Source organism: Medicago sativa, chromosome 3, assembly GCF_051527215.1.
Source record: "Medicago sativa cultivar Bolivia chromosome 3, Bolivia_mono, whole genome shotgun sequence".
Classification (NCBI taxonomy): domain Eukaryota; kingdom Viridiplantae; phylum Streptophyta; class Magnoliopsida; order Fabales; family Fabaceae; genus Medicago; species Medicago sativa.
The window spans coordinates 64052117-64064584 of NC_140751.1; the positions used below are offsets into that span (position 1 = coordinate 64052117).

At 35.2% G+C, this 12468-nt stretch overlaps 2 protein-coding genes across 2 annotated transcripts; both read right to left on the minus strand.

The window, feature by feature from the left end:
- Nucleotides 1–481: 481 nt before the first annotated feature.
- Nucleotides 482–2125, minus strand: LOC146939104 (uncharacterized). Its single transcript, XM_085749731.1, has one exon. The coding sequence runs from the start codon at nucleotides 2123–2125 to the stop codon at nucleotides 482–484; it is 1644 nt and encodes a 547-aa protein (XP_085605857.1).
- Nucleotides 2126–2506: 381 nt separating this feature from the next.
- LOC146939105 (uncharacterized) lies at nucleotides 2507–4773 on the minus strand. Its single transcript, XM_085749732.1, has 2 exons — nucleotides 4633–4773; nucleotides 2507–4543 (listed from the first exon to the last, which is right to left on the minus strand). The coding sequence occupies exons 1-2, from the start codon at nucleotides 4771–4773 to the stop codon at nucleotides 4289–4291; spliced, it is 396 nt and encodes a 131-aa protein (XP_085605858.1). The 3' UTR covers nucleotides 2507–4288.
- Nucleotides 4774–12468: the final 7695 nt, after the last annotated feature.

A 12468-nucleotide genomic window follows, 5' to 3' on the forward strand; every position in this document is an offset into this window, starting at 1 on the left:
GTTGTTTCATTGAAATCTCCTATCAACATCCAGGGGCCAGCAATGGTGCGGTTGAGGTTGGAGAGGTAATTCCAGAAGGGGGTTCTCATAGTGGCGTTGGGACTGGCGTAAACACAGGTGCAGGTGGTGGTAGCATCCCCAAGGCTTATAGTAAAGGTTATGGAGTATTGGTTAAAATCAGTAATGAGGGAGGTGGTGTTATCTGCTGAGTTTTTGAGGAGCCATAAACCTCCCGAGTGACCACTAGCTTCAATAATGTGCTCAGGAGTGTAGCCTATATTATTCCAGAAAGTTGAAAGTCTAGAAAAAGATACATGAGTTTCAGAAATAGCAAGGAATGAAGGTCGATATTTTCTTATCATATCCTTCAACTGTCTTTTAGCTTTACCATTATTTTCCCCTCTTATGTTCCAAGAGAGGATAGTTGTATCTAGGAGAGCTTCCATAATAAAGTAGGAATGAAAGAGAGATAGAAGAGAAACTAGCAGACCATATCCTCTTCTCTGGATTCAAGACTTTCTTGCTCTTCATCGCCTTTAGCAACACTGCCATCAAAATACTCATGCATTGATTCATGAATATCCGGAGCCAATAAAGTGATATCTTGTCCCTGACTTAAAACTTTGTGGGGTGTAGGAGAAGTGAAGTCGAGGTTGGTATCAGTTTTAGGGTTATGGATAAAATATTCAGCATTTTTTTGAAGCTGGTTGGTCACGTGGTCATTCAAATGGGGCTGGGTTATGGCATGTTTATTGGTTGACGTGTCCTTTATGGTGTGGTTAAGGATCGGTTCAATGATTGTAATAGGCAGGGAATCTTTGGGAGTTTGGGTTTTGATAATTGGCACATAGGAATCTTCTTGTCTGCGTCTCTTGGTTTGGTCAATTCTATTATTGGTATGTGATAAGTCTTTGGATTTAGGCCATGCTGGATACTTGCTACTGATAGGTGTAGGTTTAACTTGCTGGGACAAATTGGTCAAAGCATTGAATTTGTTATTCTTTAGGGTAGCGGTTTTGGATGCATTCAAGGAGTGTTGGTTTGGTGCTTTCTTTCTCCTGGAGACAACTAGCCACTCTCCATGTAGTATTTGATTGTCATCAATGATGTTGGATGCTTTTCCTTTTTCAGCCGTTTTGTCTTTATTGTGGGCAATAATTGTAATTCCGTTTTGGGTCGAAGTCATTAATTGGCCATGATTGGTATCAGGGATTGGTTGGGTCGGGTTAGAGCTAGGCTGGGGCGGGTCAGGGTTGTTTGCTGGATGGATACCGGCGGTTGAGTGGTGGTCAGGTGGTGCCGGTTCAACAGATGAGTTTTTAGCACAGCAATTTCTCCCGAGATGACCATAGCATCCGCAGTTTGTACATATTAGGTGCAAGCCTTCATATTGGACCTTGTACCAGTGGCCATTCACCCATATTTTCCCAACCACCGGAACAGTAATATCAATTTCGACGCAAACTCTGGCAAATTTTCCTCTTTCAACTCTCAGGGTGTTGGTGTCAACCTTGATAGGGCGGCCTAGAGCAGATGCCATAGCAAGCAGAAAACTCTCATCATAATAAACAAGATTTAAACCAGGAAAACGTACCCAAACTACCGTGTGATCAACCTTGGCATTTGGTGAAGCGAATTCTGGAGTCCAATGAGTGACCGCTAAACAGTGATCAAAAATGAGCCAGGGGCCCCCAGTGATAACCTTCTCTTTGTCTGCAGCTTGGTCAAATTTCACCATATAAAACCCATTATCGTTGTCCATGATATCGAAACCTCCTTGGAGCTTCCATATCTTTTGGAGACGTTCCTTCATAGTGTTGTACCCAAGGCTTTTCCCTAACAGTTTCACGACCAATGCGTCCTTCCAAGGAGTGCACAACTCTTGGAAAGTTTGGGGCTCAATGTATATTTTAGGGAGAAGGCGGTTTCCATCCTCCAATTCAATACGAACAAGTTTCTTTTCGATCATATCTTCTTTCTCACGTATTGGGATTTCTTGAGTGGATTCTAGCAATTTGTCACGGAAGGATAGCTTTTGGGGTGTGGGCTTAGGAAGATCAGGTGGCTTTTTGGATTGAAGCATGGTGGGAGAAGCGTGGGCAGAGAACTCGAAATCAGGGTTCATGGGAGCGATAGGTTATTTATGTTGAAATGTTTAGAAGTATTTTTCATAATATTTTTGTGAGTACTGCTATACACTGCATGAAAAACCATCCTGAGAAATCGCGAAGGCAACATGTCATACTCAAAGTTCGGTGTGAACAAGGTTGTCAAAATCGGGACTTTACTTCAGGTCGAAAGTGAATAGCAAAATCGGGACTCGTAAAATCGCAATCAAAATCGAAGGATTTTACTCAAGGGCCTTTATAGAATCGATGTAGAAAATTGTAAAATCGCAATCAAAATCGATGGATTTTACCCAAAAAAAAATTAATACTAAATATATATTATAAACTAGATCTATTACCCGTGCTACCGCCCGGGACATTAAAAATGGAAAAGCTAAAAAAGTTCCGATATTATTCATTACATAAAAAATAAAATAAATAAACATAAAAAGTATTTTAGGGCATACAAATATTGGGTCACACATTTTCGAATATCTCCTTATAAACTACATTTGAAGTGGTGCTGATACAATCCCCATTGTCATCCGTTAATAATATCTTCAGACCATCTCTTGATGTAACACGTGATATTGACACGAACATTCAGCTTGATCTTGATCCTTCCACCAACAACGGCAGAAACAGGGGTGAAAATTGGGGCCATTTGTAAGTAAGGAACCTCTTAAGGATAAATTGTGAATTACACGTTGATATGTCTAATGAGAAAATTCTTCAAAAAAAAAAATGTCTAATGAGAAAAAAATGGCTATGTGATAAGTAGTTAGGCACTTTTTATAGTGTATGCGGTGAGAGAAAGAATGTGGAGGGAGAGAGTCATAATAGACTATCTATTTTTTCAACTGTTGACAGACATTGAATAATATAACTTTCCACTACCTAACATAACTTTCCACTACCTTGTAAACTGAATAGTTATTGTTCATTATAGGGAATACGCCTGTTTATTAGTGGGTCTGTAGTTGCCAAAAAAAATTGCATTTAGAACTGTAGTGGACTTTCAAGGCCATAACTATATCCATTTTGATAGTCACATGATGGGTTCCATTTTTAATGTCCTTGCACCTCTATAACCTCCCTAATGTTAAAACGTATGTCTGACCAATTTTAGTGAATGAAATCATCTTAGCAATGCCCAAAAAAATTTATGATACATGGTTCCATGGACTTGGTGAAAAATATTTGGGCAACTATAAACGTTTTCGTTTTCCTTCCATTGTTTTATATTGGAACTATGCTTAATAAATTTGTAGAACTTCAATTACAATATATTACTTATAACATAAATCTAATTCACAAATACACTACTTTTCCATAAAAGTAAACTTATCAAGGTTACGGTGACAATGTGAAATTTAAAGAAACCAAAATGAGTTTTGAAAACAAACATGTGATAGATGTTATAACATTAAGACTGAGTTATATTTTAAAATGCAAGATTGACTCAATTTAACAATCCAAAGTGCAACATATTCTTGCTAGAACCACTGGACATGATTCACAATATATTCAAAAAAGTAAGCCAGCATTATTTTCTCGGTTTGATTTTTTAGCTGTAGCATACAGATTATATAAGTGTCCACATGATTTGTAGCCTAAGTTTCCTAAACCAATTGTTATAAGCATTAGAGATGTCGATTAGCTATAAAATGCACACATGAAATCAATGTGTGTGCTCAGTAAAACATTAGATTGAATATCCTTATATTAAGACGACTAAGCCTAAAAAACAACTAACACGGGCACATGCTTATTTAGATATTCAGGACCGCAATTTAACAGATGAATTTGTATTGAAACATCTGGCGTAAAATAACAGATGAATATTGCATATTTATTTGTTTATTCAATAAAGAAGTTATGCCATACAATTCAAAAGTTACAGGGATTAAAAAACAAAAAAGCACCATTGCATTATCGTAATAACCCACACTTTTTGAATTACATAAGACTGATTTTCCATTTTTCCTACCAGCACTTGCAATATGCAAAATCTAAAATTTTAAAGATTCTAAGATAGAGCATTATTTATGGCTAAACATCACAGCCTTCTTAAGAAAAAAAAAATAAAAACAAAACATGAGCGATAAAACAAATTATGAAGCATAAGTCTGCCACGCCACCACCAAAACTCATCATAACGTTGCACATTGTTGAGAAGATCAGTTGCGAATCACACGAAGGTAGAGAGTTATGTTGCTTCCAGCCATTGGAGCACCAAGAATTAAGCGGGAACCTTGGCAAAGCCTGCGTGCCATAACCAATCTCTTCCAGCCACCTCCGATAATGAAATGAGGTCCGCCATCAGTAGCAAACATCAAAGTACAGCCCCACACATTGCCATTGTCATCCACAATTTTCAAAGATGCAGTCCCGGTATCCAACGTAGCCTCGCAAAATCCCCCGTAAGCAAGATCCTGGATAAAATGAAAGGTATGACATAAATTTTGTATTTATGATTATAAAAAGCAGAATGTCAACACTAACAAACTACAAAAAAACTCACCACAATACCGCCAGCATGCTCATCACCACTCAACCTCTTCTCATAGGAAAATTCAAAATTCAATTCATCATGCACAAAAGGAGAAGGCAAAACATCAAAATTATGGAAGGGATTAGCCAATTTCTCAATCTGAAACTTCATAGTTGGAGTAAACTTAGGAGTGGATATCTTTCTCCCAAACCTATCCTTCAAGTGTATACCAAACTTGCTATCTCCCACAAACATCATTGTCACCCAAGATCCAAGGGAAACACCGTAAAAGTCCTTAAGTGCATGCCATCCGGTTGTCAAGTAAATATTACCATTGTTTCTCTCCACTAAAACATCAAATTCGTTGTAGTTTGAGTCCACCAGCTTCGCATATCAACCGATCTGGTCCCCAAAATCATGGACAAACATAGTGGGTAAAACTACCATTGCCCTAGTATCCCAGAAAAAGATGAGTTAATAAAGCAAATAAAGTAAGTTTGTTGACTCTCAAATGCATATAAGAATAATCACTCACGTTAATAAAGTTAAGCTCAACTGTGTAAGTTCTATACTTGATACGAAGATCGTTGACAATCCTTTCCAATTCAGAATTCGGATTAGGGTTCAGAGGTGTTGTTAAAAAAAAAACAAAAAAGCAACATAAGTGATTTGCACAAAACTGGAAATAACAACATTAAACGACGGAAGACTTATACCTATCAAATCATGGTAGGCAAGCAGCGCCTGGATTCCATTATTTGCCATGGGAATCGATTGAACTTGAAAAAGAATGAGATGTGGTTCATGTGATTCCATGATATGGTATATATACACGTTCAGATTCATTCATCATGTATCATGGAAATGATACCTACACATTGGTATCATATCAAAGGCTTTGGAATCAATAACAACAATAAATGCAATCATGGAATGGGAGAAGCCACAACCAAAAGCGTTAAACGTAAAAGGCATGGGGAATTTAACGTAAAATACAATCAGAATAGATTAACGGATGAGATGAATGCTTAGCTAGCTAATTTGATCAAACGGTCCTGCTTAATTGGCGCCCAAAATGATTAGGTTTAGGTTTAGCAATGTAATTAGCATTGTTAACAAAGATTAGATATAAGTATGATGGTATATAGTCATAAATGACTTAGTTTATAAGAAATCGTAAAATCGCAATCAAAATCGATGGATTTTGTCTATTTTCGAATTCTACTATGGATTTAAGTCGTTGAAGGCGAAGAAAATCGCACAATCCTGGATTTTAGGATTTAAGTTTGGATTTTGACAACAATGGGTGTGAAAATACATGAGGCGGTTTTCAAGAGGTATTGTCCGAAAAACACTGGTGTTTAGCCATTAGGAATGCTTATAACTTCGGGATAAATATTTCGCTTGATCTAGCATTATCCTATACTAAATGATGTGAATCATAACATGTCTAAATTGTTTGTTAAAAAAAAAAAATCATGCTCGTGCTTGATAAATTATGCAGAAAATGTGAAAGATGCATAACACGCGAGACGGTTGATAAACCAAGATTTTATAACTAAACATGATCCTCCCAAGACGTTTAACCAGTAAAGTAGAAAATAAGCAACTTTCACCATGAGGCACTTCCTTAAAAGATCCAACATATCTCACCACCTTGCTGGTTTACACCCACCACCATGATGTAAACATTTATCAATCCATTTTTTTTATTGAAAACATTTTTTTAGTATCATTTGTCATTTCTTTTCCTCATCAAACTGGTTTTATTATTAACATAAGACTTATCCTTGATTTCATAGTGACTTCAAATAGTGAAAAATGATTTCTTAGACTAATAGACAAGGTGTACACTTGCTAATTTACACCTACATATTTTTAGGTGGGTGTAAATTAGCAGACCAAATATACATGAGATTGATAATTACCGTCCACCAAAATATATTGAGGAGTAGGTTAACATCTTACACCTACTTAATTTTAAGATGTGTTTTTTTTAAGTTATTTTTGTAGCTTTCCGAAAATAAAATGAGAGAAATATGTATTCCTAATTTTTTTATTTTTTTTACAAAAGAAATCTGTATACCTATGTTTGTTACAAATTTAATAAATTTTATTTTTGGATATAAAATGTTTTGAGAGAATAGAAAATTTTTCGCAAATAAAAGGGTGGGAATAAAGTTTCCATGAAGATGAAAATTAATCTATGTATAACTACCATTTAACCTCCTTATTATAAAGGTTCCTATGAATATTTTTTTGGTGTAAACCAGATATCCTCCGCTCGCGCAATTGCAGAGACTAATCAATCTAGCATTGTGGGATTCAAATGAGCGGAAAACTCTCCCTAAGAATTTTAACGATGTTGCATGTCTAAGGCTGAATTCGTACCTGGGAGCTTAACTAAACTAGAAGAGACTCGTGTCATCTCATATAAGTGTTCTTGGGTGATTCTTATGAACATTATTGTCGCGTCATTTTTCGGACGGTCGAAATGCCATTTGATTGGCTTTCGACCCACTTTTGGTTTCACGACTGAACATTTAATTCTTTTCAAAAGAAAGTGGAAAAATGTCCAAATACCACATTTTTAGGGATTAAGGGTTCGGGGGTTGGTTATATTTAGGGAAGGTGTTAAGCACCCTAAATATTCGTAGTACTCTACGAGAACCTCTTGATTTTATTTAACGTTTGTGCTATAAACTTGCTTGCTTTAAAAAATAGAATTTGTAATGATAAAAGAAAATAGAGACCTAATTTGTCTACATAACAACAAAAAAATAGCGCTTACGGATAATGATTAAATTAATTAATTAATTAATTTAACATTTTCAAGTGACAAAAAATATATATATCATTTTTTTTTATTCGATATATATATTTTGTAAGCGTTCACCCGTTCACAAAATTGGGTACCCCAAGGGCACACCCTTGGAGGTCACTTAGCCCATATATAAACACTTACTAGTTAGGGTGACCCTCCAATGTGAGACATTTTTAAGTCACACCCACACACTAGTTCTTTCATAGTGTTTTTCTTTCCAATTTTCTTCACTAGAATTAACTAGTGTTCCAACAATCCCCCACTTAACTTCAAAATGGTTTCGTAAACTTTTCAATAAGATTTGCTAATTTACAAAGGTGTCGCCAACAACTTGAACATTTGCATAGTGGAAGGTATTCTGATTTAACAAGAGTTTCTTATAGCATTGAACTCTATGTCAGACATAGAATCCACACACAAACCTTTTCATAGGTGTATTCTAAAAGCCCGTGCGTTTTAAGGCCATGCACGTGTATCCCGGTTTTAACGAATGCTCTAGGAATTCTGCCTCAAAATTCCATAGGACCGGCCTAAGTTCCACATTCGTATAGGTGAGTCTATTAAGGGTACTCCTGTAGCTGTGTACCCCACTCAACATAGAGTATAGATCTCATTAAGAGTTACTATTACCTCATCCTTCTTTCGCTGCAGGATCATGCTTTCTATATTCTTTCTCTCATAGCATGTTCTACCACTTCATGACTTGTTTTTACCCATTGAACCTAAGTCTTGGGATCTCCAGTCATATAGGTCGGGTTACCATCATTCAGTGGGCTATAGACATTAGTCCCATCGTACTGGATGTTTCTTGGACTTTCTCTCTATTAAGTCCTTTCGTCAAAGGATCAACTAAGTTTTCATTCGTACGTACAAAATCAACTATAACCGCTCCATTAGAGATACACTCTTTAATCGTGCTATGTTTTCGCCTTATCTGTCGTCTCTTACCATTGTAATAAGGATTCTTAATCTTTGCAATAGCCACGGTACTATCGCAATGAATTAACACAGCCGGTAACGGTTGCTCCCATAAAGGGATTTCTGCTAGCAAGGATCTTAGCCAACTTGCTTCTTCACTAGTTTTCTCTAGTGTTCTCATCTCAGATTCATTCCATAGTGGACTGAGTCAATATCATTTGTTTTAACAAACAACTCCTCTAGTGATGCTTAATGTGCAAACACTAGTCGCTAAATATTCATCTGAAAGATGTTCTATTTTATATCTTGTACCATTTAAGTACAATAGGTTACTCCTAGTGAAGTAATCTTAGAGTCATAGTCTTCTTAAGGCACCTCATGACTCTTTCTATAGCATGTCAATGCTTCTCATCCGTCTACTAGTAAACTTGCACAAGAGTTTCACGACATCGACAATGTCGGATCTAATACATTCAGTGGCATACCTAAGTGCTGCCAATGATGCTCGTATATTCTGTTTTTCTAACTCCATCTCAAGTGTTCTTACACTTGGATCATAATATAGGATTGCAAGTTTACGGTGAAATAATTACATTTCCTTAAGATCTTCTCAACTTTGTGAGATTTATCAAAAAAGTTATCTTTTCTGATCTAGTAATCTTGAAACCAAGAATTACTTCAAATTTTATTTTTTTTTGTCTAGGTCTTTCTTATCAATGTTGTTGATAAACAATGATTTCACATAATTCATAACATGAATCTTTAAATCAAATATGAGCAAGTCGTCTTCATAGAGACATATGATCGTGCAAATATCATTTGTCACTTTCATTCACTTTATACTCATTCGATAACATTAGAATGTCAAATTTTTCATGCCATTCCTCAGGAGTTTACTTTAGACCATACAAATAATTATCTAACTCACAGACCATGTTTTCTTGTCCATGAATCGCAAAACTTTCAGGTTGTTTCATATAGATTTCTTCTTCTAGTTTAACATAAAACGAGGCAACTTTCACATCCATTTGGAGTACTATCGAGTTATGAACGGCGGCTAAAGGGACTAGTACTCTTATGGATATGATTTTCGTGACTGGTGAATGAATGTCGAAGAAGTATATATTTTTTTCGTTGTCTAAAACCTTTGACTACAAGGAAAGCCTTGTATTCATCAACCGTACCATCAGGTTTTAGTTCCTTTTTCCAAAATCCAAATACAACCGATTGGTTTTGCAACTATGAGACAAGTCAACCAAGTGTCATGTTTTGTTAGACTCTAGAAAATTCATTTCATCGTTTATTGCTTTTTGCCATAATTCAGCATTCAATGAGGATATAACTTCTTTAAGGCTTAATGAATCTTCTTCCAATGTATAAACCAAGTTCATACTCTTTAGCAATTTTAGCTTTCTTACCTCCTTGAGGTTCTATAACGTCTCGTATGATGTTTTCATAACTATTTCTAATGAATGTGATTAGATATAGTGCCCCCACTAGTTCTTAATTTTTAGAAGGGAATTTATTTTGCCCCCACTAATGTCGTGCTCTCATTAGAGCCCCCACTAGTGCCCCCACTATTCTTTAGTTAAAGGGGTAAATATTGACATAGAATTCGACATCTTTTAAATTATATGATCACTTTAACATTTAGGTCATAAAACCTATATGTTTCGTTATTTATCACATACCCGATGAATACATATTCATAGGCTCTACTAGTGAGTTCAACTCTCTTGGGGTCCAGGATCTAAATATAGTCCAGACAATCCCAAGTTCAAAAATAAGACAAGTTGGATTGTCTTTTCTTCATAAATTTCTTAATTAGAATTTTTGTTCTTAGACTTGGGTACTCTATAAATTTCAATTTTCGTTATAAAAAATTGAACATTCAAGCATATCAATTTTATTTTTCCAAAGTTCACAGTCATCAATAAATATGATAAAAATATCATTTTATCATTTCTAATTTATGTGTCATCAATTTAACACATATCATAATTTATTATGTTTAGAGATTCAAATTCTCTAAATTCTGATTTATATGAACTTTTTGGTTCATATATCTTGACTGCAACAAATAAAATTGTCTAATTATATAACGTTGGAATTAAGTCCAAGTTACTCAAAAATTAAACTCTTGTTCATGATCAATTTTGATATGTCAAATATTAAAATTACCCAACTTATATAGAAAGGGAATTTAATTTTGAACATGTCATCAAAGGCACAACCTTTTCCCACAAGAGTGCATGATACACAAGTCTCTCTTTAAGTCTGAGTCAACTCAGTCTTATTCAATAAAATCTGAAATTCAGATTCTTTCTAATATTTAGAGCATCCAACATGTCTATACATCCAGTATGCCATTTTATGGCAATTCTTGTTATTGTTTTAAAATAACACGTAAGGGACATTAAGTTTTATATAAAACAAAACTTTATCATTTTCCATTCTTTGTTACTATTTTGTAACAAATGGAACTAAATTATTTTATCTTGTTACTATTTTGTAACAAAAAATACGCGACGCTCGCATTATGAGCTCCAAACGTTTTTCTCATGTTTTGTAACAATCAAAACTTGTTTGGTTCTGTAACTAATAATTTGTTTTGTAACAAATTATTGTTTTCATCAAATAAATTTTTAGCGTTGTTGATTGAAACAACAACCACTTCATCATTTTAGTCAAAAGATGTAAATCTATAGCTTGATTTATCCTTAATGTATTTAGGGACAACTTAACATCAATAAGTAACTTCTTCAGTAGACATAGCAGATCGAAACGTCTTAAAATTGTTGTTTTTGGATTTCCAAACTGTTAAATTTGGATTTCCAAATTCTGTTATCTAGCGAAGTTGTTACTAGGTTGAGTCACGACCAGGTCGCTCTTTTAAGACGTTTCGTGGCACTACCCAAACTTGTGCAAGGTAGACTATCAACCACGCCGCCTCCAGGATAAAAACAAGTCCAGCTACAACTGTTCGATTAACTACTGCACTGTAGAAAATCGTTCGAGAATTACACCCTCAAATATGGTTCTAAGACCACTCTTTAATATTGAAACCACTCAAATTAATATGGTATTAGTACCATTCTATTATGGTGCTGAGACCACTCAAATATGGTGTTACCACCATTCTAACTTTAACTTCTCCAAAACATCAATATGGCACTACGACCACTCAAATATGGTGATACCACCATTTCTCATTAAATAGAAATTTTTTGAAATAATTTATATACTGTTAAGATCATTCTTAATTCCGACGGGATATTAGTATTATGAAAAAGGACTATGATCTTAATAGTACTCTATATTCCGAATGGACATATATTATCGAAGGGATTATGAACTTAAGACCACTCTTAATTTCGAAGGGACATTAAACCGAAAAAGGGACTATGGTCTTAAGAACATTCTTAAAATATGGTTCAATCGATTGATCGAAGCCACTCGATACGGTACGTAACCGCTCTATTTGAAACCGAAAGGGACAAAAAGGAGTAGAAGCAGAAGAAACTTGTTAACACAAGTCGGAGGGAGAAGAGAAGAAAAGAATTCCCGACAACTCAATGAAATTCTTTTCGGTGTGAAGAATGAGTGGGGCGAACTTCTCCTTTTATAGGGAGAGTTTGTAACAAAAAACGAGTGACTTGGGGATTAAGTCTGCTTAATCCTTAAGCAAACATGTTTTGTTTCTTAATTGGATATATCCGGAAGTTTCTGGATACGCGTTATGGATCGTAACAAATTTATTTGTTACGCGTAGCGCTTACGGATAATGATTAAATTAATTAATTTAACATTTTCAAGTGACAAAAAATATATATAATTTTTTTTTATCCGATATATATATTTTGTAAGCGTTCACCCGTTCACAAAATTGGGTACCCCAAGGGCACACCCTTGGAGGTCACTTAGCCCATATATAAACACTTACTAGTTAGGGTGACCCTCCAATGTGAGACATTTTTAAGTCACACCCACACACTAGTTCTTTCATAGTGTTTTTCTTTCCAATTTTCTTCACTAGAATTAACTAGTGTTCCAACAATCCCCCACTTAGCTTCAAAATGGTTTCGTAAACTTTTCAATAAGATTTGCTAATTTACAAAGGTGTC

Bases quoted from the DNA above. Each gene is read 5' to 3' on its own strand.
- LOC146939105 (XM_085749732.1), bottom strand. From the start codon at position 4,773: ATGAAGTTTCAGATTGAGAAATTGGCTAATCCCTTCCATAATTTTGAT. The intron at 4,544-4,632 runs GTGAGTTTTTTT...CATTTTATCCAG, and splicing joins AGCATGCTGGCGGTATTGTG to GATCTTGCTTACGGGGGATT.
- LOC146939104 (XM_085749731.1), bottom strand. From the start codon at position 2,125: ATGAACCCTGATTTCGAGTTCTCTGCCCACGCTTCTCCCACCATGCTT.